We start from the raw sequence: 25,957 nt of genomic DNA on the forward strand, positions 1-25,957 counted from the left end.
TCCCTCCCTTCCCCCCTCTTCCCAACCTCTGTAACTCGAAACATGCAACCTGTAGAATTTTTTAAACGTCGCCTATGGAGATTTTAAAGGGTAAAAGTTTGTCGCCATTCCAAGAGTGGGCGCAATTTTGAAGCATGACATGTTGGGTATCAATTTACTCAGTGTAACATTATCTTTCACAATATCAAAAAAATTGGGCTAACTTTACTGTTGCCTTATTTTTTAATTAAAAAAAGTGTATTTCTTCCCAAAAAAGTGAGCTTGTAAAACCGCTGCGCAAATACGGTGTGACAGAAAGTATTTCAACAACCGCCATTTTATTCTCTAGGGCAGGGATATGCAATTAGCGGACCTCCAGCTGTTACAGAACTACAAGTCCCATGAGGCATAGCAAGACTCTGACAGCCACAAGCATGACACCCAAAGGCAGAGGCATGATGGGAATTGTAGTTTTGCAACATCTGGAGGTCCGCTAATTGCATATCCCTGCTCTAGGGTGTTAGAAAATATATATAATGTTTGGGGTTCTAAGTAATTTTCTAGCAAAAAAACAAAAACAAAAAAAAACTGTTTTTAATGTGTAAACACCAAATCTCAGGCTCGTTAATGTAGTGGTTAAACACCACAAGCCCTGGTGACTCATTGGGCATATGCCTTGCAGAGTGCATAAATTCCAGTAAGCCTTCTCAAAGTCGTGGTGGTTATCTTCTATATTCAAGTGATTTACTGATGCCATAAGGACTAAACCTCCTTGTCTGGATCAACTTCAACATTTGTTTGTCGCTACTAATTATCAACATTTTCATATGGACACTTTTACTTTTGCCTTATTTCTACATAATTAACTTCTTGTTTATTTCTCTTTTTCTAACCATTAATATTTAACTTTTTTTATTTAATCTTGTTTGTTAATTTGTTTAGTGTTGCATTTAAAAAAAAATATTTTTATATAGAAAGAATTTGTTTTATAGAGTACATAACCTTGCAATGCTTTGTATCAAAATCATAATTTTAATATACCGGTAATTTTAAACATGACAAATTAGAGAGACAAATTATATGTATACATTTTATCGACAGTAATTACATTTTTAAGGAATGGTAGATAAAATGTATACATATAATTTGTCTCTATAATCTGTTTAAAATGTTCCCATGGTGGACAGTTTTTGTAAGGGCAGATAAATCCATCTCCCTTTACTTTCTTTAACTCAGCCCAGAACATTGGGTCTGCTTCCTGGAACATGGATCCCAGGATGCCGCTGTTAGGCCAGAGTTAGATCACCAGTACCTCACATGACCAGGAAGTGAAAAATAATGTAATAAAAGCAAAAAAAGTTGAACTGATGAATGCAAGATCATTTCTATTAGCAGAGCTGTATGCAACTGTGACTTTTAGTGAAAGGGTAGAACGGTCAGCTTTATGTAATGTTATTGTAGAATAAACAGAAACAGAACAAATTAAAAAACCTAGTAAATAGTAGGTACCGCTGCAGGTACACGCCTAGGATTGTCATACACATCTTCCTTGAAACAAATGCTATATTCCACCTTAGCTTTACATTGCTTAAAGGATCACTAAACAAAAAAAAATGTTGGGCTAAATAGCTTGCTTTACCTTATAGCAGTCTTGATTTCATGTCCTCATTGTCTTTTTTTGCTTTGAAGCAGCTGTAATCCTTTGCTGAAATCCTCACTTCCTGGTTCTCTGGCTCCATAGTAAATTTCTCATGGGAGCTTCTCACTGTGGTCTAAGCTGTGTGTCTAAAACTCCTCAGAACCAATCAGATTCATTTTAAAAACAAAACACTGCCCTGGATTTGTTTGTTTTTGTTCTGTGTGTCTCTTTACTTCACATAAACATGAAATCAGTTTAAAAGCGAAAGTGAAACTAGAGGCACATTATATGATATAATTTAATCTTCATTTTTAAAAGGAATCAGTTAACTTTTATGTCTCTATACCCTGTAAACAGACATTTCAGCAAAACATTTTTTTTCCTTTAGTGACCCTTTAAGCTGTTTATAGACTGGAGCGTGAAACATTTCATGTTCTAAAAGGACAAAAAAAAATGATTCAATTTGAACAAAGATAAGCACATTGTATTGTATATCTTTTCTACAGATCTGTAGTACTCAGTACTTTTTGGCTTGCCCTTAGCAGAGGAGAAATATAACATAGCACTCAAAAAAGCAGATGTTATTTTTTTTAAATGGCGGGAATCAAGACTTGAAAAATGTGATTTTTTTTTGGGGTTACCATACCTGGCTTCAACTTCTTCTATTGTATCTGGCAACTGCAGATTACAAGTTTCACTCAAAAACACGGCTACAATCCCAGATATTATTGCTGCCACTCCATATGTCGCTGGAGGAAAGATAGGAGAAATCTCTGATAACATCAAAACCAATGGAGCAACCATGGAGCCCATGCGGGCTGTCATAGCAACAACCCCCATTCCACTCTGTCTGGAAAAAAAAAGGAAGATCAATTTAATAAACAAAATTGCAATTTATGTTTTCCAGTACTGACTTTTATATGACAAGACATATCATCAAAGTTAACCTTTATTTATTGTAAGGCAGCTGTGCAAAGTGAACATATATAAGGAGGAGATTTACTAAACCTGGTGCACACAGAAACTGGTGCATCTGTGCATGGTAACCATCAACTTTGAACTTCAGCTTGTTCAACTAGGCATCATTCACATCTAGGTCATTTGAATCGCGAATGGAATTGCTGCGATTCTGCCCGCAATTCCAAATCGTGGCAAAACACGGGAAATGTTTGCAAAGCCATTACTTCTTAATGGGACCCCAATCACGGTGCGATCTTCCCACGATTGTCGTGCTGAAATTGTGGCATGTCTCAATGCTTAACGCTGTCACTCAAAATAACCTCCTGCTCCTTTTCGAACGACAAGCTTCACGCGTTTCGATTTTCAAATGTAGAGCAATTTATTGCGGCAAAATGACACCGCGATTGGAGTGCCATTAAGAAGTAATGGCATTGCAAACGAGTCCGCCCGCGATTCAAATCGCCTAGGTGTGAATGGAGCCATAAGCTTTGATAATAAAACCTGGAAGCTGTCTGGTTTCTATGTAGAGCAGCACCAGATTCTGTGTGCACCAGTTTTGGTAAATCTCCCGCATAGGTGTCAAAACACATGGTCAGAGTCTGTGCTCCATGGCCTATGCAGCTCTTATATGCAAGTAGGGAGTTCATTTGCTTAGGTTGCAATTTGTCTAATCCCATTCTGCCTTTCATGCCTCTTTCAAGAATGTTCTAATAGCATGGCAAAGAAATAAGGATGAGACAGGGCCAATCAGAACTTCAAGTTATAAAGTACGTTTTGCATATTAGAACTCCCAAAGCTTTGGGGATCCTGGAGAGTTCTACAAGGCATGTCACAATTTCACAAGCCTAGAGCAGTTGTTATACTGTAGGGATAGTAAGTAACTGAATTAAAATCCAACCTAGATATTAAACTTTCCCTTTGCCGTAAAAGGTTCCTTTCCGAGTCTATGGAGATCTGCATATATTGTGATCTTTGCTTGATCATCTAATGCAGGGGTCTCCAAAGTACGGCCCGCGGGCCACATCCGGCCCGTTAGGAGGTTTTGTCCGGCCCGCAGGTTCAGTCACCAGACTCACTGCAGGAACGGAGTCTGCTCAAATTGCGGGGCTTGCTTTGCCTTCTGACAGGCATTGAGGGAGTGTCCCAACAAAGCCTGTGTTTCAGTGCAGACCTGCTGCTCCTCCCAGCTCCTCCCCCGGAGTTAGATTAAGTTTCGTTTTTGCTGTAACAGCTTGTCCGTGTAAGAGGGGCGGGACCCGGCAAGTGCAGTGTGTGTCTGCTCTAAACCAGCTCTTCAGAGAAGCAGCACAGAACACACTGATCTACGGGGAATAGCAGAAGGTGATGGGGAGAAAAATGTGCTGGGGGAGGCTGGGCTTCACACAAGTTAAGAGGGGGGCTCCGATGGGGATGTAGATGTTCAGGGGGGTGTGGAGGGACACATGTGTGCAGGAACTCTGATGGGGGGGGCAGACACATGTGTGCAGGGACTCTGATGGGGGGGGGGGGGGGCAGACACATGTGTGCAGGGACTCTGATGGGGGGGGGGCAGACACATGTGTGCAGGGACTCTGATGGGGGGGGGACAGACACATGTGTGCAGGGACTCTGATGGGGGGGGGGACAGACACATGTGTGCAGGGACTCTGATGGGGGGGGGGACAGACACATGTGTGCAGGGACTCTGATGGGGGGGGGACAGACACATGTGTGCAGGGACTCTGATGGGGGGGGGGGACAGACACATGTGTGCAGGGACTCTGATGGGGGGGGGGGGCAGACACATGTGTGCAGGGACTCTGATGGGGGGGGGGACAGACACATGTGTGCAGGGACTCTGATGGGGGGGGGACAGACACATGTGTGCAGGGACTCTGATGGGGGGGGGGGACAGACACATGTGTGCAGGGACTCTGATGGGGGGGGGCAGACACATGTGTGCAGGGACTCTGATGGGGGGGGGGGCAGACACATGTGTGCAGGGACTCTGATGGGGGGGGGACAGACACATGTGTGCAGGGACTCTGATGGGGGGGGGGGGCAGACATGTGTGCAGGGACTCTGATGGGGGGGGGCAGACACATGTGTGCAGGGACTCTGATGGGGGGGGGACAGACACATGTGTGCAGGGACTCTGATGGGGGGGGGGCAGACATGTGTGCAGGGACTCTGATGGGGGGGGGGGCAGACATGTGTGCAGGGACTCTGATGGGGGGGGGACAGACACATGTGTGCAGGGACTCTGATGGGGGGGGGGGGCAGACATGTGTGCAGGGACTCTGATGGGGGGGGGGAGACACATGTGTGCAGGGACTCTGATGGGGGGGGGACAGACACATGTGTGCAGGGACTCTGATGGGGGGGGGCAGACATGTGTGCAGGGACTCTGATGGGGGGGGGCAGACACATGTGTGCAGGGACTCTGATGGGGGGGGGGGCAGACACGTGTGCAGGGACTCTGATGGGGGGGGGCAGACACATGTGTGCAGGGACTCTGATGGGGGGGGGGCAGACACATGTGTGCAGGGACTCTGATGAGGGACACATGTGTGAGGGGGCTCTGATGAGGGACACGTGTGTGAGGGGGCTCTGATGAGGGACACATGTGTGAGGGGGCTCTGATGAGGGACACATGTGTGAGGGGGCTCTGATGAGGGACACATGTGTGAGGGGGCTCTGATGAGGGACACATGTGTGAGGGGGCTCTGTTGAGGGACACATGTGTGAGGGGGCTCTGATGAGGGACACATGTGTGAGGGGGCTCTGATGAGGGACACATGTGTGAGGGGGCTCTGATGAGGGACACATGTGTGAGGGGGCTCTGATGAGGGACACATGTGTGAGGGGGCTCTGATGAGGGACACATGTGTGAGGGGGCTCTGATGAGGGACACGTGTGAGGGGCTCTGATGAGGGACACGTGTGAGGGGGGTCCTTTTTTTAATTCTACTCTATTCCATAGCTGAGGAGTCATTTTTAAATAGCTTCTTTTTTTTTCGGCCCGCGAATATCTGTAAAATATACAATGTGGCCCTCGAAGTAAAAAGTTTGGAGACCCCTGATCTAATGTCTACAGGAATCTGACATGTTTACAGTTACTCAAGCAGTTGATTCATTGACTACAAAAATACATTTTATGTCAACACAAAGTTGTACAAACATTCAAAGAAGAAAACTTAAAGTGAACATGTGGCCAGGCTATTGCCATTCAAGTGTTTATAAATTATTAATAAGTTAGCAGGACTCTAAAATGAGATCACACTAAATTCTAAAACCATTAAAGCAGTATTAAACCCAAAAGCAATCTATTATAAAGCAGTTTACCAATTCTTATATATGATGTCTGCATTATTTTTTTAGGCTTTCTTTCCTTTATGTTTTGAAGACGTAGCACTTAGAGGTTTGAGAAAAAGAATTTAACACTGGAAGGGGTGCTTACTATAATCAGCTTTCATTTATTTATGTAAAACCTTTATCCTTAAAGGGGAAAAAAACTGTTGCTGTAACTGCTTAAGGCCTCATGTACACTATAGCTTCTAAACTGAAGTTTAGGAGCAGTTGGGCGTTTTTTTTTCAGCAGCTCCTAAACTCTCCTCAATGTTATCTTATGTGTACATGTACACTTGGTTGTTTATAGTAGTTTAGAGGCAGTTGAGATTACAGGTATTTTTTTGAAAGCAGAAAAATCACGTTCAAGACAGTAGTTTACTGACATTTCAAATTCCAAATGTTTGTAACCGCGTGTAATTGCATGTAAACGTGGTGAACTGCATTCATAAGCATTTTTAAAGGGGAAAATATTTTTGATAATTTTTAAACATTCTTTTTAGGGCTGTGAAAATTAAAGATTAATTCCTCGATTAATCGTCCATTTTTTTGATCGGTACTAGTGGTGCAATGGATCGTAAATGATCAGTGATCCGAACGGGTCAACATATGCGCATCGGCACACCACGTGATCCGTGGAGCTCCGCTGCTGCCTCGGCCATAGGAAAGCGGCCTAGCTCCCGGAGCAGCGGCCATCTTGGTCCACCCGGCGGCGACCTAGGTGAGCCTAGAGCGGCGCGCTGACGTCATCACCCGGCCTCAACTGCTCGTGTTCGGCTGGCTTCTCTGGTAAGACTAAGCAAGCACTAATCTTCCTATACAGTGGGGGAGATGTGGACCATATTACAGTGGGGAGATGTCTGTGGATATTACAGTGGGGAGATGTCTGGATATTACAGTGGGGGAGATGTCTGTGGATATTACAGTGGGGGAGATGTCTGTGGATATTACAGTGGGGGAGATGTCTGTGGATATTACAGTGGGGAGATGTCTGTGGATATTACAGTGGGGGAGATGTCTGTGGATATTACAGTGGGGGAGATGTCTGTGGATATTACAGTGGGGGAGATGTCTGTGGATATTACAGTGGGGGAGATGTCTGTGGATATTACAGTGGGGGAGATGTCTGGATATTACAGTGGGGAGATAAATGTATGTGCGTTATAATTAATCGAAATTAAAAAAAAACGATTAATCAAAACACAAACATTTTAATCAGTAACAGCCCTAATATTTTTCCCTTCCATGTTACCTGATGTATTTACATTTGAAATTATAGGTCTGGAAGACTGTTGCATTGGTTTTCTTTTTTAGGCTTTTTTTCTCTGTTTTCACCTGGTGATCTGGCCAGTAACACACCTCCTATATCAGAGTACCTCCACTCTAAATGAAGGAGCACAGGGGCACCTTTGGACAGTAGCATTGTTAATCTGGGAGGAGGGGGGTGTTCGATGTACTAACAGATTTAGTTACACTGACAAATTGAAGCTGAACTCCAGCTTACAGCAAACCATGTTTTCATTTAGAGATAATGTTTTTTCATAAATATATAAAAGATGAACATTGTTGTAGGCACCCCTGTCAGTATTGAATGTTTTATCCCAACTCTCTAACTGCTACATCTGCAGAACAGCTTGTTCTGTTAAAAAAAAAAAAACAACAGGCTTACTTACCAGATCACCAGGGGTAAATAAAAAAATTCAACAATCACATTTAAGATTTGGTTAGCTGCAATACAATAAATGTTGCTTTTGAGTTTATTACAACTCTAAATAAAGAAAATAAATATTTATTCAGATTAATATTAAATATTCCATAAGAATATTTGTATTTTCGTTTACAGTTAGCAGGTGCAGTTCTTGAAACTTTTTCATATGTTTTAGGCTCTTACTTGTTTTAAACTGCCTGTTAACCGAGCGCAAACTGATAATTACACACACACAGTGGCAGTGTGTCCATAAGGGCGCACGGGTGCCGCCCCCTCTCTCCTGCCACCCCTCTGTCGCCAATAGATAGATTCATGCAATGTGTGAGTCTATCTATGGCCGCCGGCGTGGGAATTTTTTTGAAGCACTTGATTAGAGCCATAGGCTCTAAAATGCATCGAAAAAAGCGAACCGTGAGCGTCATGCTGGGCGCTCGCAGTTTACTCAGCTGTGTGTTCGGAAAGCTAATGAACATTCGCTTTCCTAACACTGAACCTCCTCTCCTAAAATCAGGTGCCCGGGTCTGTTACCTGTCATCTGATTGGCTGAAACGACAGGCGCTATGTTTGGACACCTATTAGGCATCCAATCATATCAGAGGATGGGAAGAGAGGACGGGAGAAGACAACAAGGAGCATGGAGGACACCGCCACCATGACCCGCTGCCCCATCGAGACAGGGTAAGTGCCGGGCAGGGGGGCACACTGGCAGCATTTGATGGGCACATTGCCGGCAATTGATGGCACAGTGGCAGCATTTGATGGGTACATTGGCAGCAATTGATGGCACAGTGGCTGCAATTGATGGGTACAGTGGCTGAGTTTGATGGCACAGTGGCAGCAATTGATGGGCACAGTAGCTGCATTTGATGTCACAGTGGCGGCAATTGATGGACGCCCCCTGCCCGTGCCCGGCGGGCGCGATCGCTCGTTACAGAGCGAGGACCGGGAGCTGTGTGTGTAAACACACAGCTCCCGGTCCTGTCAGGGAGAGAAATGCTGATCTTCTGTTCATACAATGTATGAACAGAAGATCAGTCATTTCCCCATGTCAGTCCACCCCCCCTACAGTTAGAACACACCCAGGGAACATACTTAACCCCTTCCCCGCCCCCTAGTGTTAACCCATTCACTGCCAGTGGCATTTTTATAGCACTGATCGCTATAAAAATGCCAATGGTCCCAAAAATGTATCAAAAGTGTCCGCCATAATGTCGCAGTACTGAAAAAAAAATCGCTTATGGCCGCCATTACTAGTAAAAAAAAATATTAATAAAAATGCCATAAAAATACCCCCTATTTTGTAAACGCTATAACTTTTGCGCAAACCAATCAATAAACACTTATTGCAATTTTTTTTACGAAAAATATGTAGAAGAATACTTATTGGCCTAAACTGAGGAGAACATTTTTTTTTATATATTTTTGGGGGATTATTATTATAGCAAAAAGTAAAAAATATTTTTTTTTTCAAAATTGCCGCTCTATTTTTGTTTATAGCGCAAAAACTAAAAAACGCAGAGGTGATCAAATACCACCAAAAGAAAGCTCTATTTGTGGGGGAAAAAGGACGCCAATTTTGTTTGGGACCAGCAATATGGTCCGGGTGGTAAGTGGTTAAAGGTGTTGCAAAGGATCGTCTTTTATTTTCTAAATAGGTTCCTTTAAGCTAGTGCATTGTTGGTTCACTTAACTTTTCCTTCTATTTCCCTTCTAAATATTTGTTTTCTTTGTTTGAATTTCTCACTTACTGTTTCTCCTCAGAGTAAGCTTTCCACCATAATCCGAGCGGTGGAAAGTCATTTAGAACAGCTTACTGAACACCTTACTGAGGAGGAACAGGAAGTAAGAAATTCAGACAAAGAAAACAAAGAAAAAAAACATTTAGAAGGGAAATTGAAGAAAAAGGTAAGTGAACCAACAATGCGCTAGCTTAAAGGAACCTATTTAGAAAATAAAAAACAAACCTTTACAACCCCTTTAACTTTTAGAGAGAAAATGGCTTCCCTCATGTTCATATGAAAAATATACAATATCCAGGCTTTATATATATTCTTTCAATCCCAATAAACCCGACCACATAATATTTAAAAAATAAAAAACTGTTATTCTGGAATTACCTAAAAAGTATTGAACCTGGCAAAGGAACTCCCTGGGGTTGGGATTCAAGATTCAGTAAAATCTAGGAGCCAGGAAAAGTTTTAAGCTGGATTCACACTTCCAAAATGCCGTCAGGTCTGGCCTTACCGCAATACAACATAGGTGCATTAAGGCAATACCCCTGCATTGTAGCATGTGAGAGCCGGTTCACACTGGGGCGACTTGCGATCCGACTTCATGTCGCCTCAAGTCGTCCCAAGTCGTGCTGTAGAGAAAAACAATGTAAGTGAATGGGAGCGGTGTTAATACACACTACTCAAGGCGATCCGACTTCAGAAAAGGTTCCTGTACTACTTCAATCCGACTTGTAGGCGATTTGTACCCATTGATTTCAATGGAAGTCGCCTCAGAAGTCGGATCACTGTCTTATCTGAAGCTACTTTCCAGGAAGATAACATACATTTCTCAGGGAAACATCTCCTGCACCCCTCCCTCCCCCTCCCTCTCCCAGAGCTGATTGTTGTTTTATTGGCCACTGGAAAGTCTCCTGTCCTGGAGACACTTCAAGTTGTGTTGTAAATCGCCCCAGATCGCCCTGTGGTTCATGTTCAAGTCGTGTCGGAGTCGCCTCTGAAAGTCGCGCTGGAAGTCGTGTCGCCCTAGTGTGAACCGGCTCTTAGTGTGTTGTATTAAAAAAGAAAAAAAAAAAGAAAAGGGTCATGTCTGATTTTAAGCATATTTACGCAATGCACATTAACAAATGGCATGATGTACATTAACATGCATGCATTAACGCATCGCATATGGGTAAATGGGGTCTTAAAGGAGGATGTACCTCAAGGAGGATGTTTAAATTAGGGTGGAGGCTAGAGTGCCAACGGGTTCTTCCGAAGTGGCTCTTCCAAGCTAGGAAATTAATTGCACAGAGGTGGCAGGCGCAGACACCACCTGTAATAAAATCCTGGATGGATGGATGCTATAAATTCAATGATCTGGAGTGAAAGAGTGACTCTTATTAGACAGAGCAACTATAAGAAGTTCGAGAGGATGTGGAAGCCTTGGCTAGATGAAACGGGATGTTCTATATAAAGATGTGGGCACCTAATTTTTTGATATGTCGATCCTATTTTTCCGGTTGTATATCAATTAGGGAAAAACTTACATGAACAAAATAGACTACACTAAATCACAGGACAGTGGCGTGAAGTTGGTTGGGTGGGCGGCAATATAGGGGGTTGGAAGGGTGGGTAAGGGTGGGGGTGTAACGAGTCAAAATTAATGGAAACAAGGGGTATCCTTACTCTATTTTTTATCAGAAATATTGGTTGGGTATTTAATATGTATATGTGATACACATTGTTGTACTTTTTGTGGCTATTCCTTTTTTTGATATGTAAACGATAATAAAAAAATAATGATTTTAAAAAAATGGGGCCTTAAACAACCACAAAACAGATCTTTCCAGTGACAATAACAGAAAGGATCATAGATGTTATGTAGCTGAAGAAATACCCTTCGACCAGCCAATCAGAGAGGGCTACTAAATTGTTTTGAATATTATCGAGCATTACATAGGCAGTCAAAGTAAACCTTTCCAGTCATTAGGTCCTCCAGTGGTTGTGTTTGCAATATGTCAACATACCTGATAACAGTTGGGAATAGCTCACTGGAATACAGGTAAGCACAGCAAAATGAAGAGGCCAGAAAGCCTTTACCGAAAACAGCCAATACTACTCGCACAATTCTCAGATCTAAAAAGGACAAATAGGGCTGTAACTAAAATGAGTGATATGACACATAATACTTTTCTTAGCAAAACGCTTACAGTATCTACCTTTTTCAGAGCTGCATCAGCTTTGGATTAGTTTGATTGGGGATCAATATCCATCTACACCACTGGAGAGTCAGTGAACCACCAAACTCACAACACCGAATTTTGGGGAGCATTATTTGAACAACAAGGGCAGTGTGAGCCCCTTTAATTCAAAGTTCAGCATGTCACATGAATGGCAAAAGCTATAAAAAATAATTAATATTGTCCCTTGTTAATTTAATTTAAATAATTTTAATAATTTAAATATTAAAGTGTACTATATGTGTGAGCTAAAAAGCAAGGAATATATACTTAGTGCAGCTCTCCAATATATGCACATTTCCCCATTTAAAAAAAACCTGCTGCAAATAAAGAAAAATACTGTACCCGACGATCCTGACAGAAATGTGGACAGCACCTAACTTTTTGTAGTAAGATGACAGCATTCTCCCTGCTGTGCTGAAATCCCCAGTAGTGTTATCAGCCCTGTTAAAAGTATTAATTTCTGGACTAGAGAACACCCATGTGGGCTGATGTACATTGGCCGTACTAAAAGAACCCTATCCAAGAGTGTCCGAACACATTTATAATATCACAATTGGATATAGGGAACATAGTGTTTCAGTACATTTCAGGGAAAAACATGATAGAAACCCAATTGGATTAAAATTTTGGGGGATAGACAAGGTTAACCCCAATTGGAGAGGATCCAACATGATTAGAGAAATATCTAAACGTGAAACTGAATGGCTATTTCTCACGAATACTCTCAGCCCGAATGGGCTCAATATAGACCTAGATCTAAATTGCTTCATAAGCAATCATTAACAAATAGGTCTGGGATCCTTTAAGGGGATGTATATACATTTTAGATCCAAATTTTTCCCTATCATGGATTTTTATACTATTCCAGTGATGACTGCAATTAGTGAATACAGGGAATACTAGTATACCGTAATGAGAAGAGCCCAGAGGAAAGCATAACATCATTCTCCAATACTGTTGGGCATTTTATGCATTTGTAGGTTTGTTTTGTTGTTTCGTTATAAATCTATAGTGATATGAGTGATATGCATATGTAAATTTTTAACATTTTTTTTTAATTAATTAGTTGTCATATATTCAGATTGATGTCAGTCACTATGACATAATGAATATATACATAAAAATTTATTTTACATGGTAGATGTAAAGGAAGTAGGTAGCAGTCATATGTATACCGCTCAACAATTAGTGAGTGTAAAATGCAAAGAGCACGTATATTTGGTTTTTACTTTAGTGCCGGTTTTGAACTAAATGATAATATGTGCGATTGCATAACTTAATGATTTATCACTCCTACGGTTGGTAGGCATGTGATGTGCTCACTCAAGTGTCAGCAATGAAGGATGCCACTGTATTGAATGCAGAGGAGGATGGATTATGCTGAAGCTTGAAGCATAGGGAGAGCCAGCAGTGGAGGGCGGTCCGAGGCTTAACAGCGGAGGGGCTAAACCACACTGACAGGGACGTCTTAAACACGCCCTGTCGAGCAGCTGAAGATAGGCAGGTGGGCGGAGCTGACCAGCCCCACCGGCCTATATAAACGATAAGCCGCTTTGTGTAGCCACGCCCTCTGAAGACGTGGAACCAATCACGAAACGCATCAGGGCGTGGCTACGCGACGCATCATACACACAGAGGAAGCTGCACCCGGGACTCACCCAGCTGGAGACTGTTTGGAGGAACATCCACCTGAGTGAGCTTCCGACTTTTATCTGATGTGCATTCTTTTACACTATACCTTGTAAGCATACATGGTGTGCGGGGGGATGTTTTTACAATTAAAAGGTTTTACACTATATAGTGCCTCTCTGCTTCACTTACACGACCAATTTTGCTGCATGCATGCACCCACGGAATATAATTGGCATACACCTGGAGGAGAGTATCTGACGCTGCACTGAGTTGGGGCCAGGAGGAGAGTGGCTGATGATCCCTGGTTAAGTGGAGAGCTCAAGGCCATATATACTACTGAGGTCTGGTGAGTACAGCAGTGACAGGATTGTCTGAATATAGTATATACCAGGAATGGATATTACCACTACTCAGCATTTGACATCAGTGGGCCAGATTCAAGAAGCACTTGCGTTGCGCGGCGCAAGTGCTTACTTGCTCCGGTGTAACGAGTGCTCCTGATTCAGGAACCTCGTTACACTGACTGCAGCCTAAGATATGACAGGCATAAGCCTCCTTATGCCTTCATATCTTTGGCTGCATTCTTGCGTTGGCCGCTAGGTGGCGCGGCCATTGTGATCTGTGTATAGTATGCAAATTGCATACTACCACCGATTCACAAAAGTTGCGCGGGCCCTGCGCACGCAAGGTACGGAGTTTCCGTACGCCGACTTTAGCATAAGGCTGCTCCTGCTAATAGCAGGGGCAACCAATGCTAAAGTATAGCTGCGCTTCCCGCTCGTGAAATTTAAATTTCACGTCGTTTACGTAAGTGAACCGTGAATGGCGCTGGACGCCATTCACGTTCACTTAGAAGCAAATGACGTCCTTGCGACGTCATTTGCCGCAATGCACGTCGGGAAAGTTTCCCGACGGAGCATGCGCTGTTCGCTCGGCGCGGGAGCGCGCCTAATTTAAATGATTCCCGCCCCCGGCGGGATCATTTACATTAGGCAGCCTTACGCCCGGCTGTTTAGCATATCGCCCGCGCAATTTACGGAGCAACTGCTCCGTGAATCGCGGGCAAAACGCAATATTTGCGTGGGCGCAGAGAAAAATCTTTGCTCTTTGCCCACGCAAATATTGCTCGGATCTACCTGAATCTGGGCCAGTGAAGTGAACTGCACCAGTCATCATTTGTGTTTCTACCATTTGAAACTTTTTGCAGATCCGCTTGGGGGAAACACAGGGATGAAGTTCCTTTGATCGTTACTTTGTAACATGGATTATAGCAGATTATGAATTTATAGTTCAGATGAATCTTAACATTCGTACAGCGCTGTTAATGTTTCTATGAGACATATTTTTTTACTTTGCATATTATATTTATAATAGCTGGTATTCTGCGTTTATTTACTTTATCCATTGAGCGCTAGGATCAGAATTGTCTTAGGATATAATCTGATATTGCCTGTATTGAAAAGATGTCTTGCATATGGTTTATTTTGCCCAAACACCATGTCAATACCTTATTTTTCATTATTTATTACAAGTATTTATAAACGCTGACAATTGATATAGTACTTTACATTGACATCAGTTCATTCTGTAGAGGAGCTTACAATCTAAGGTCATTATCTTACATGCACATACTAAGGCCAATTTAAAGTGATTGTAAAGGTTTTATTTTTTTTAATAACAAACATATTATACTTACCGTATTTATCGGCGTATACCGCGCACTTTTTTGCCCTGAAAATCAGGGCAAAATCGTGGGTGCGCGATATACGCCGTTCCCCGCTTCCCGCACTGTGTTTGAACCACTGCGCCGACATATACCGAGCGCAGTACACTCGGGTATAGTCGGGCAGGCTTGGCTCCGCTCGCGGTCATGTCCTGTACGTCCTTTACGCGAGAGGAGCTGAGCCTGCCCGACTATACCTGAGTGTACTGCGCTCTATATATGTCGGCGGAGTGGTTCAAACACAGCGCGAGAAGCGGGGATCGAGCGGGGAGGACACCACGATGGCCGCCGGACCGGACAAGGCCGCCGATGGACGCGATGGACTGCGGGCAAGACACCGACGAGGGGCATCCAAACTAAGTATTTTTTTTTCCAGGAATTTTCCTTCTAGGTAGGGGGTGCGTGCTATACGCCGGGGCGCGTTATAGCAAGATAAATACGGTACCTACTCTGTGCAATGGTTTTGCACAGAGCCGCCCTGATCCTTCTTTTCTGGGGTCCCCCGGCGGCACTCCTAGCTCCTCCTCTTCATCGAGTGCCCCCACGGAGAGCGGCATTCCATGGGGGCACCCGTGTAGGCACGCTCCCAAGGCCTGCATCCATTGACACAAACAGCAGGACTCGGCCCTGCCCCCAGCTCCTGTGTCATTGGATTTGATTGACAGCAGCAGTAGCCAATGGCTCCCGCTGCTATCAATCTATCCAGTGACGACCCCAGACAGCGGCTGGAGCTGCTGGGCTTGTGCTTGTCGCTGGAATGATCAGGTTCAGGTAAGAAAAAGGGGGGATTTGGGGGGCAGCTGCAGCACAGAAGGTTTTTCACCTTAATGCATAAAATGCATTAAGGTGAAAAACCACAAGACTTTACAACTCCTTTAACCACTTCAGCCCCGGACCATTTGGCTACCAAATGACTGGGCCACTTTTTGCGATTCGACACTGGGTCAATTTAACTGACAATTCCGCGGTCTTGCGACGTGGCTCCCAAACAAAATTGACGTCCTTTTTTTCCCACAAATAGAGATTTATTTTGGCGGTATTTTATAACCTTTGCAGGTTTTTATTTTTTGCGCTATAAACAAAAATAGAGCGACAATTTTGAAAAAAGCAACATTTAAAAAAAATCTATTTTTTTCTCTGTTTAGGCCGATATGTATTCTTCTACATATTTTTGGTAAAAAAAAAAAAAATAACGCAATAAGCGTATATTGATTGGTTTGCGAAAAAGTTATAGCGTCTACAAAATAGGGGGTCGTTTTATGGCAATTTTATTATTATTATTTTTTACTGTGATTTTTATCGTGACTGCGACTTTATGGCCGACAAATCGGACACTTTTGACACATTTATGGGACCATTGTCATTTATATGACAATGATAATGTGTATTTGCTTTGGAAGAATAAATTATAGAGATGGGATATAAGATACTGATTGATGGAAGCATCATCTTCTGTGGAGCGCCGTGGTAGTTCATTGATTCTTCCTCTCAGTGTATCTGCTTGCCTGTACGGGATATACGGGCACACAGATACACTCACAGATCTGGATGAGACCTCCATGTAAAGCAGATCGCTTCTTTACAGGCTCCAAAAGAATAAATAAATAAATGCAATTTTTTTTTTACCTACAAAAAAAAAGTGCATTTATTTTAAGTGAACGTATCCCTTAAAGGATTTAGCAGCTGGGCTTCCTGCATTGTACGTTAATGAGAGGAAATTCAGTCCGATATATTCATTCTGACACTGTTCAGAAATCCTTGCAGTCAGCCACGAGGCCTTCGACTAAGAAAATAATCTAAAAAAAAGGTAAGAAATTTTATTTTAGAACCTATATCCGTTTTTCATGCAGGGTAACACATAACAAACGGACAATGGAGTTTTCTCAAATTTGATTGCAAAAGTGGAAATAAACTCTATATTTACAGAGCAACATTGTATGTCTAACAATTATATAAACACTGTTATATTGTTGGTATAACATTTAGTGAACCTGTCAACAATAGCATATTACCATTAGCAGAAGGTAACAGACAACATACAGTACCTGTTGCTGTGGAATATCAGACCAGACTTTCTCAGAGTCGCTATTTACATAAGTAGAGTCAAATTTCCCTGTCCTCCCCCATAATAATGCCATTGTCTGGTGGTAGCTTACACAAGCACTAAGCATGCATTGTGGAATGGGAGCAGGGGTTGACCTTAATCCACCCCACCCCCCCCCCCCCACAAGAGGTAAAGAAACAAAACAAGAGGGGCTGTGGTTGGTGCTGTAATACACCAATGCTGCAAGTTGTATGTTACATAGTTAGATGGTTAGTCAGGCTGAAAAAAAGACCATCTAGTTCAACCTAAGTTATGTGCAGACAACTTATGCTCTCAGGATGCTGTTTTTTTTATACATAGGCTTGCTGTAAATCATAATGTAATGCAACCAAAAATATTTTGTTTGTTTTAGACACCTCCACCAATCTTCTGTTGGACAAACTGACCTTGAGGTAGAAAAGCATTACAAAGCAAGGCAACTCCAGCGAGAATTAGGGACCCTGACTGTGTCACTCTGCGCCCTATACAGCTCATCAGAATGGCTCCTCCCAGTTTAGCTGGTAAATCAATGCTTCCAAAAACAAGCTGCAGCAAGAAAATGCTGATTCCAAAATTCTGCAGGTCCATACCAAGGCCATAAAATGCAAAACTAGTGGAGAACCTGTAAAACAAAATTAATTAGTAGCCTCTCTAAAAAACAAAGGAAAAAATAATTATATTTATATAAAAAAAAAAACTGTTCAGTTAGTTACAGTGGCCATTGTAAGATGCTCTCTTTTACAACACAACCAATCCTTGGTTCTTTTGGCGTACTCAATACCAAACTGCTGTAGGGAAATGGCACAATAGAGATCCTGCGATCCCCATCTTTGAGTGCCGTTCCAAGTGCCAATCGATCCTGTCTGGTGATCCACTGTGGAGTGGGTGTTGGCGTCTGTGGTGCCGGGTACATAGTCTGACCTTTGTGACCAAGCCCCTTGGGCAGGGTGAAATACGTCAGAGGGCATGGCAGTGGAGGAGGCTAGGCAGTTCTTCACTTAAACTCACACACGGCTGTTAGAAGTGTGGTGTCCTATCTCAGACAACGGAGATCCTGTCGCTGGCGATAGCAGGAAAAAAATAGGGAAAACACAGGAAAAGTAAATAAAGGAGCCAACAGCTCAACCTTATGGCTGCATATGAAAATGCAGTATTTCATATTTACCTTACTAACTTAAAAATATATACCGTATTTGCCAGCGTATAAGACGACCCCTAATTTTCCAGCTAAAATTTTGGTTTTGGGATATACTCGCCGTATAAGACGACCCCCTTCCTACTAGTCTGTCTGGAAGCTGAGGGGTAGCCAGAACAACCGCTGACAGGAAAAAACGCTGACAGGAACATGCTTTATTCAGCTTTTTCAAATCTCACTGTGCCCATTACATGCCCCACTGTGCCATCAACTTGCCTCACTGTGCCATCCCATGCCCAACTGTGCCACCCCATGCCTCACTGGGCCATACCTTTAGTCCTGTACTGAGGGCGTCCATTATTCAAAAGCCACGCCTCCTCCTCATGCTATTCCGTGATAGGCACCTGTGTTCCGCCTATCTAAACAGTGGGCGGCAGCAGCAGCGCCGGCGACAATACATAGAGATTCATGCAATGCATGAATCTCTATGTTATGTAAACTTGAGTGGCGGCGCCGGAGAGAGGGGAGGCGCTCCTGCGCCCACTATGGACACACCGCCGCTGCTGGGGAGTAAATGTTTGGGATGGCCAGTCTATCCTCCAAGAATGCCAATATCTCCCTCCAGAATTGTGCTACTTTTGGGCATTCCCATATCATGTGAAAGTTGTTTCCCTCCCCTCCGTGACAGCGGTGACACACTTTTTCCATTCTCTTAGAAGCGGAGGGCAGTAGAAGGGTGTAGTATCTGGATATCAGTTTAGTATGGTCATCTTCATAGATAAGTTTCTCTAATTTAGAGGGAAGAAGTGATTCCTCCGTCAGTCCGAACTGTGCTGTGATCGCGGTATTTTGTACACTTTGGGAAGTTGGGGAATAAGCCAGAGAGGAGTGTTGGGCGATTTGGTCAAAGAGGAGTCCCCCATCTTTTTGTGGCATATGTGAAAGAATCTGTATGAGAGTTTAAGGATGCTGGTGCCAGATATGGGGTATGGGCCATTTCTATATACTACATTTCTTAATGCTTCGTAAGAGTGAACTAAGGCAGCTTAAGTGGCCATCGATGCAATGTCATGGTCCGGAAAGAACTACCAGTGGATGTGTGTCAGTTGGGCCGCTAAGTAGTAAAATTGAAGATTGGGCAGGGCCAATCCCCCTTCCCTAATGGGTAGGTGCAAGGTTTCCAGAGACACTTCAGGTGGTCTTGAGCCCCACAGGAATGATGTGAACATTCCATTGAACTCTGAGAACTATTTTTTGAGGATATAGGTTAGGGCATGCCAAAAAATATACAGGAATCTAGGGAGATAGATAATTTTGATAACACTGATTCTGCCTAATAGATTGAGAGGCTGTTTGGACCAAGTCTGAAAATTCATTTTCAGGCGCTGTATAAGGGAGATGAGATTATTAGAGATATAGGGCCGGATTCAGAAACGAGATACGATGGCGTATCTCCTGTCTAATCTCGGGAACGTATTGTAGGTGGAGGAGTAGCAGGAATAAGCCAAAGTATCAGGGATCTTCCATCTACAGGCCTCCACCATGCCATAGTGAGACATACAATTCGCTAGTGGAGAGCTGCAGCTGGACCTGGCATTCAACCTATCCTCAGGAGAGAGTACAGTGTTCAAAACACTGGATAGAATAATAGGGCCCTCCATTGCCTGTAGTACCCTCGTCAACACAGCCTTCCACCCTGCCAATGTAAACGGTGAGGGGATATATACTTTTACAAAAGTATACGGCATGTCATTAATAAGTACCACCAACACAAATCTCCCGTACGGATCCGTGACAATGGTCTTAGGAGTACATGCTAGGGATTTGGATACCAGTACGGAGAGCCCCCTAGCATAATTAGAGTATAGGGAGTGAAAGGAATGACCTATAAAAGCTTGTTTGAGAGCAAGAATTTTGGATCCCGTCAGGTGGGTTTCTAACATGGGGCTTGCGTATCTGTATATAATTGAACACCAGAGCACGTTTGATTTTGGAGTTCAGACCCGTATGGTCCAGGGGCCAGATTCACGTAGGAGAGTGCATCTTTGTGCGGGCGTAGCGTATCCTATTTACGCTACGCCTCCGCAACTTAGACAGGCAAGTGCTGTATTCACAAAGCACTTGCTCCGTAAGTTGAGGCGGCGTAGCGTAAATTGGCCGGCGTAAGCCCACCTAATTCAAAGTAGGCTGGTAGGGGGCGTGTTGTATGGAAATGAATCGTGACCCCACGTAAATGATGCGCCTAACGAACGGCGCATGCATGCTCAGTATCACGTCAAATTTACTCCCTAAGATACGCCGGCTCAATGCATGTGACGTGACCGTAACCTACGCACAGCCCCATTCACGTACGACTTATGTAAACGACGTAAAAAGATACGCTTGTTCCGACGTCCATACTTTGCATTACCTGCGACTCATATAGCAGGGGTAACTTTACGCCGGACGTAAGCCTTACGTAAACGGCTGGCGGACGCAAGTACGTTCGTGAATCGGCGTATCTATCTCATTTGCATATTCGACGCGGAAATATACGGAAGCGCCCCTAGCGGCCAGCGTAAATATGCACCCCAAGATACGACGGCGTAGGAGACTTAGGTTGCTCGTATCTTGGCCGAATTCTAGCGTAACTGATTCTAAGAATCAGGCGCATAGATACGAGGGCGCTCATTCGGACATACGACGGCGTATCAGTAGATACGCCGTCGTAAAGTCCTTTGAGAATCTGGCCCCATGAGTTTAGGTTAAAGGGGTTGTAAAGGTAAAAGTTTTTTTTTACCTTAATGCATAATATGCATTAAGGAAAAAAACATCTGACAGCACCGCCCCCCCCGAGCCCCTGTTTTACTTACCTCACTGTTCGAAAGTCCCGGGCGCGTGCTCTTGTTCTTGTTCGGTTCCCAGCCTGGCCGTTGATTGGCTAGGCTGGGCGGATTGATAGCAGCGCAGCCATTGGCTGGCGCTGCTGTCAATCACAGCGGATGACGTGGGGCGCCGGGGGGCGGGGCCGAGTGATACAGTCGGCGGCTATGCCCGCCGCTGTATCACGGGAGCGCGCTCGCAAAAGCTTTCCACCATGCGAGGGAGCTCGCATGAACGTGGAAAGCTTTTGCGAGGAGGAGCCAAGACAGCCGCCGAGGGACCCTGCACAGCGGAGGTAAGTATAACATGTTTGTTATTTATTTATTTTTTTATTTTGCCTTTAGTGTTCCTTTAAGGTTTTGTACGTGATTAGCCATAATACCTATAGATCATCTTACAGAGGCTGCTAGGAAGGGATGAGCTTTATAGCTTTATGTTCGGGTCAAACATGAGTTTGACTCGAACATTGGCTGTTCGCACGTTCGCCGAATAGCAAACGATTTGGGGTATTCGCTGCAAATTCGAAAGCCACGGAACACCCTTTATAAGTCAATAGGAGAAATCAAAAGTGCTCATTTTAAAAATTAATATGCAAGTTATTGTCATAAAAAGTGTTTGGGGACCTGGGTCCTGCCCCAGGGGACATGTATTAATGTAAAAAAAATGTTTTAAAAAACGGCCATTTTCTTGGGAGCAGTGATTTTAATAATGCTTAAAGTGAAACAATAAAAGTGAAATATTCCTTAAAATGTCGTACCTGGGGGTGTCTATAGTATGCCTGTAAAGTAGCACATGTTTCCCGTGTTCATAACAGTCCCTGCACAAAATGTCGTTTTTTTTTATTTTGGTTCGGTGTTCCTCTTAATGTTTATACCAGACCCAAAGGGCCTGGTAATGGACTGGGGGGGGGGGGGTGGACCCATGCCTTTTTTCAATGACTTTTATCTGTATTGCTGGGACCCGACAATTCATTATTGCCGCGAGTAGTTTAAAAATACATTTTTTTCCTTTAGAAATGTCATTTTGTGCAGGGACTGTTATAAACAGGGGAAACATGCTCTACTTTACAGGCATACTATAGACACCCCCCAGGTACGAAACTTAAAGGAATATTTCACTTTTATTGTTTCACTTTAAGCATTTATAAAATCACTGCTCCTGAAAAAACTTCAGTTTTTAAAACTTTTTTTGCGTTGATACATGTCCCCTGGGGCAGTACCCAGGTCCTCAAACACTTTTTATGAAAATAACTTGCATATAAACATTTAAAATTAGCACTTTTGATTTTTCATGTTTGTGTCCCATAGACTTTAACGGTGTTCGAACACATTTTTTGCCTGTTCGCATGTTCTGCTGCGAACCGAACGTGCCGACAAGGGTGTGCTGGCGAGGGTTCCCCACAGGGAACACAAATCCACCTCTTCTCTACACATGTTGAGCAAGGGTGACCATGATGACAAACAAGCTGTAAGGAAAAACGCACATCAGTTTTGCATAGTAAGAGCAAAAAAAAAAACTGAGAACTGAACAATAAGCTCACTTTGTAGTGTCATTGAACAGTAAAACTTTCCCCAACAACCCCCCACCCTGCCCACAGTCCCAAACACACTATAGGCTTTTCACCCAAACAACATGAAGTCAATGTCACCCTATAGGGGGGCTTCTTCTTCGTCTGTCCGGAGAGGAGGAAAAGGGTGTTGATATGGTTAGCAGCAGGACAGTCAACAGACCACGGCATTCAAAATGTGGACAGCCAATTAGCAAAAAAGTGTGGCGTATGCCACCTGCAAACTTGTGTAGCACTTATTTTGCCCTCAAACATAAGCACCATAGCTTAGAAGGATCCAGAGAAGAAGCAGGCACATGCATCCATAGGAGTAGAATGATCTGTGCGGTATCTGGTGTACGGTACCAGCCACTCCAGCCAGCAATTGGTCTCCCTAGGTGAGGTAAAAAATTGTGTTTTGCCTTTGTGTACCACTCTGAGCTTTGCGGGGTATAACATGCTGTATGGCAGGCTGCGTTTTCTGGGGTGCAAATTCACGCTTTGGAACACTGCCCGCTGCTTCTGCGTCGCAGAGGAGAAATTTGGAAATATGGTGATGCGGTTATTGTTGTTTAACAAATCAGGCATGTTCCGGGCACGGTGCAGGATGGTTTCTTTATCCCTGAAGTACAGGAACCTTGCTATTAAGGGTCTAGGAAATCTTCCCGGCTGGGGTGCCCTGAGTTGGACCTGATGAGCATGCACAATGGCAAATAAAAAAGTTTGTTTTAGCCATGTGAGTAAGAATTCTTCCAGGCATTTACCCTCTGAGCCCTCTGGAAAACCCAGGAACCGCAAGTTGTTCCTGCGGAGCCTGTCCTCGATGTCCCCCAGCTTGGCTTTATGGGACTTGTGGTCTGCCGCCACCTCTCTCACTGTTATCATAAGGTCATCCTCCACTGCACTGATCCTTTGCTCAGCGTTAGAGATTCTATGTTTGGTTTTATGTACATCATCTTTGAGAATTGCAAAATCCACTCTGAGGGTCTCTATTTGTGTGGACAGTGACGCATGGCCGGATTTTAAGGTGTCCAGGATCTGTGACAAGGCCGGCTCTCCTACCATAACACCTGCAGATCCAGGGGAGGAATCCGCTGATGAAGAGGCTACAGGGATAGCCAGAGGATCCATGGCGTCCATCCACTCTGTCTCCCCCTCGGCCCAGAGCTGTCTGTCCTCTGCAGGAGAGCACGGTGGGTCCCGAGTGTCCCGGGCGCCATTTTGGCCCTCCTCGTGCACAAAGCGGGAGAGCCGTTCGGCGGATGTCTGTTGTGTGTACGGTCCATATTTCACCATGGTTCGGTGCATTGGATGTTCAGACAACTGTTCGGCCAGTCTGGAGCCGATTAGCAGATTTTTGGGCTGTAAAGGGTGGTGCAGGATCGTGGCGCGGTCCGGAGCTTCCGGCAGCACTGTGCGGTAAACTTTGATCTGGATACATCCTCCAATTGAGTCCTCAATTGCTCGGTCCCTTCCATCAGGTAAGGCGACACAGGATCATCCCTGGATCAGTAGGCCCCAGCAACCCCTGGGCCTACATCTCAGTTGTGAGGCCTCATGTCAACGTGGCCCCAAAACGGAAACTGCCAACACATTTCTGAGGCCAGGAGGGCCCTCAGGTGAGGATCGGAAGACAAACCCCACAAAATGGTGTCTGCCCCTTAAGTACCCTCTCCCAGAATGCACAGCAAGTTCACCACGCCCCCTGGGCTGCTTCTGGGTAAGAGGCACCCAACACAATCACAACATATGTTTGTAGTTATCAACCTGTAGTTAAGCGCCCTCTATATTCACTTTCACCTATTGCAAATATTTTTTGTCACTGAGGAGCAGCTTCAAATTTTTCGTTTATTATATTTTAATCTATGTAGTAATATTGACGCTGATTATTTTCCTACACCCAACACATTCAGCCTGCTGCCTTTCTAACCCTGACCAGCGGCGACAGCGACACCCATCGTCAGGAGGAAAATCATGCTACTAGCTGAACTGAGACAGAGCCACAATTTAGACACAATCCTGAGCCAACTTCTGCTCAGACAACTATAATTTGAACACATAGCGTCCACTCATTGGGAGCAGGGTGCTACATATGCAAGTGGCATAGTGGAGAAAAAAGAAGATACCTTTTTTGAGTCTGGCAATGGACCCTGGTATCACAGAGATAAGCCACTTTTGACTTGTGATCTGGTGGCACAGTTTAAAAATACTGTTCCAAAAAGGTCTGATTCAAGAACAGAACTGCCACAGATGTAATAGGGTACCCTCAGAGTCTCCACACCTCCAGCATTTATTGGTAATTGATGGAATAATTGTATGCAGAAAAGCCAGGATCGTATACCAGCTAGTAACGGGTTTAATAAAATGTGAATTTATTTTTTCATTCTTGTACACACCAATTTAATAAAATTAAGCCGCAGTGTGCAGCTTGCAAAGCTCCATGACCATACCGCTGCTTTTTAAATGAGCTCCTAAAAGTTAAGAGCAAATAGGAACTGCGCATTAAGGATAGCATTATAAGAATTAACATGTTGATTAGCTAAAGTAGATAAGTACATTACTTTTCTCAGCAGCAGCTCCAGGGACAAAACTTATTTGTATTTACCATGAAATACGTACTTACCAAACCAGCATGAGAAAGATTGTGATCTGGCGCATTCCAGGAGTGCGGAAAAGATCCAGAAGGGAATGAGATTGCTTTATACTAGATAACTCAGATTGCATGTGAGCGATTAAGGCCTATAAAGACAGGTTATAGAACGCTATTAAAGTGATACCAAAGGTAAACAATGAAAAATTGTAGCGTGCAGCACAGTATCAGAGAACTCAAAACACCTGAAGTGTTATAACAGTGAGTTCAACATTGAAAATATTATGTAGCACTGTCCCCGTAGGGCTTGCTAAGTGTTGACTTCTTAGGCCTCTTTCTGATTACCTGAGGCTGGTTGCTAATAGTTTCCACTTGGTTGTTGAGGGTTCCCACTTAGTTGCTAGGGCCTCCCGCTTATTCCACCCTTCTCCCTCCTGCTCGTTGCTCAATAACCAGTCCAGGGTATTTGTGTTTTAAGATTTTATTTAGGAAATTGTATAAGGACAACTCTCACTTGACCTCACCAGATTATCTGTGGAAGCAGTCACAATGCTTTAACTATACAGGCATATGTATGGAGGGATTAAGTCCTCTTGCTCTTACTAGCAGCAGACTTGATGCACTACATTATCTTCAGGACATTCTCTAGCATCCCCTTTACTGACACCGTCCATTGACTCTTCTGAAGGGGGCGGCCCTCACACGCAGGCCCCAAAGACACACAGATCTGTACTCACAGTAGGCAGAATCAGATACTTCCTGGTGTCTCCCTTCCAGTCAGCTCTGCAGGACCTCTGGGTTCAGCATCTCTCTCTCTAG

At 43.9% G+C, this 25,957-nt stretch overlaps 1 protein-coding gene across 2 annotated transcripts in view; it reads right to left on the bottom strand.

Moving 5' to 3' along the window:
• Window positions 1-25,957, bottom strand: part of LOC120917382 (solute carrier family 22 member 20-like) — a 52,143-nt gene that overhangs the window by 5,075 nt on the left and 21,111 nt on the right. For both annotated transcript variants that reach the window (XM_040328641.1, XM_040328642.1), the window contains 4 exons: window positions 25,172-25,287; window positions 17,413-17,627; window positions 11,352-11,460; window positions 2,265-2,468 (listed from right to left, as the gene is read on the bottom strand). In XM_040328641.1, coding sequence (XP_040184575.1) covers window positions 2,265-2,468; window positions 11,352-11,460; window positions 17,413-17,627; window positions 25,172-25,287 — 644 coding nt within the window. The remainder of the gene's footprint in view (window positions 1-2,264; window positions 2,469-11,351; window positions 11,461-17,412; window positions 17,628-25,171; window positions 25,288-25,957) is intronic.

The sequence above is a fragment of the Rana temporaria genome, chromosome 11, assembly GCF_905171775.1.
Source record: "Rana temporaria chromosome 11, aRanTem1.1, whole genome shotgun sequence".
Lineage (NCBI taxonomy): Eukaryota > Metazoa > Chordata > Amphibia > Anura > Ranidae > Rana > Rana temporaria.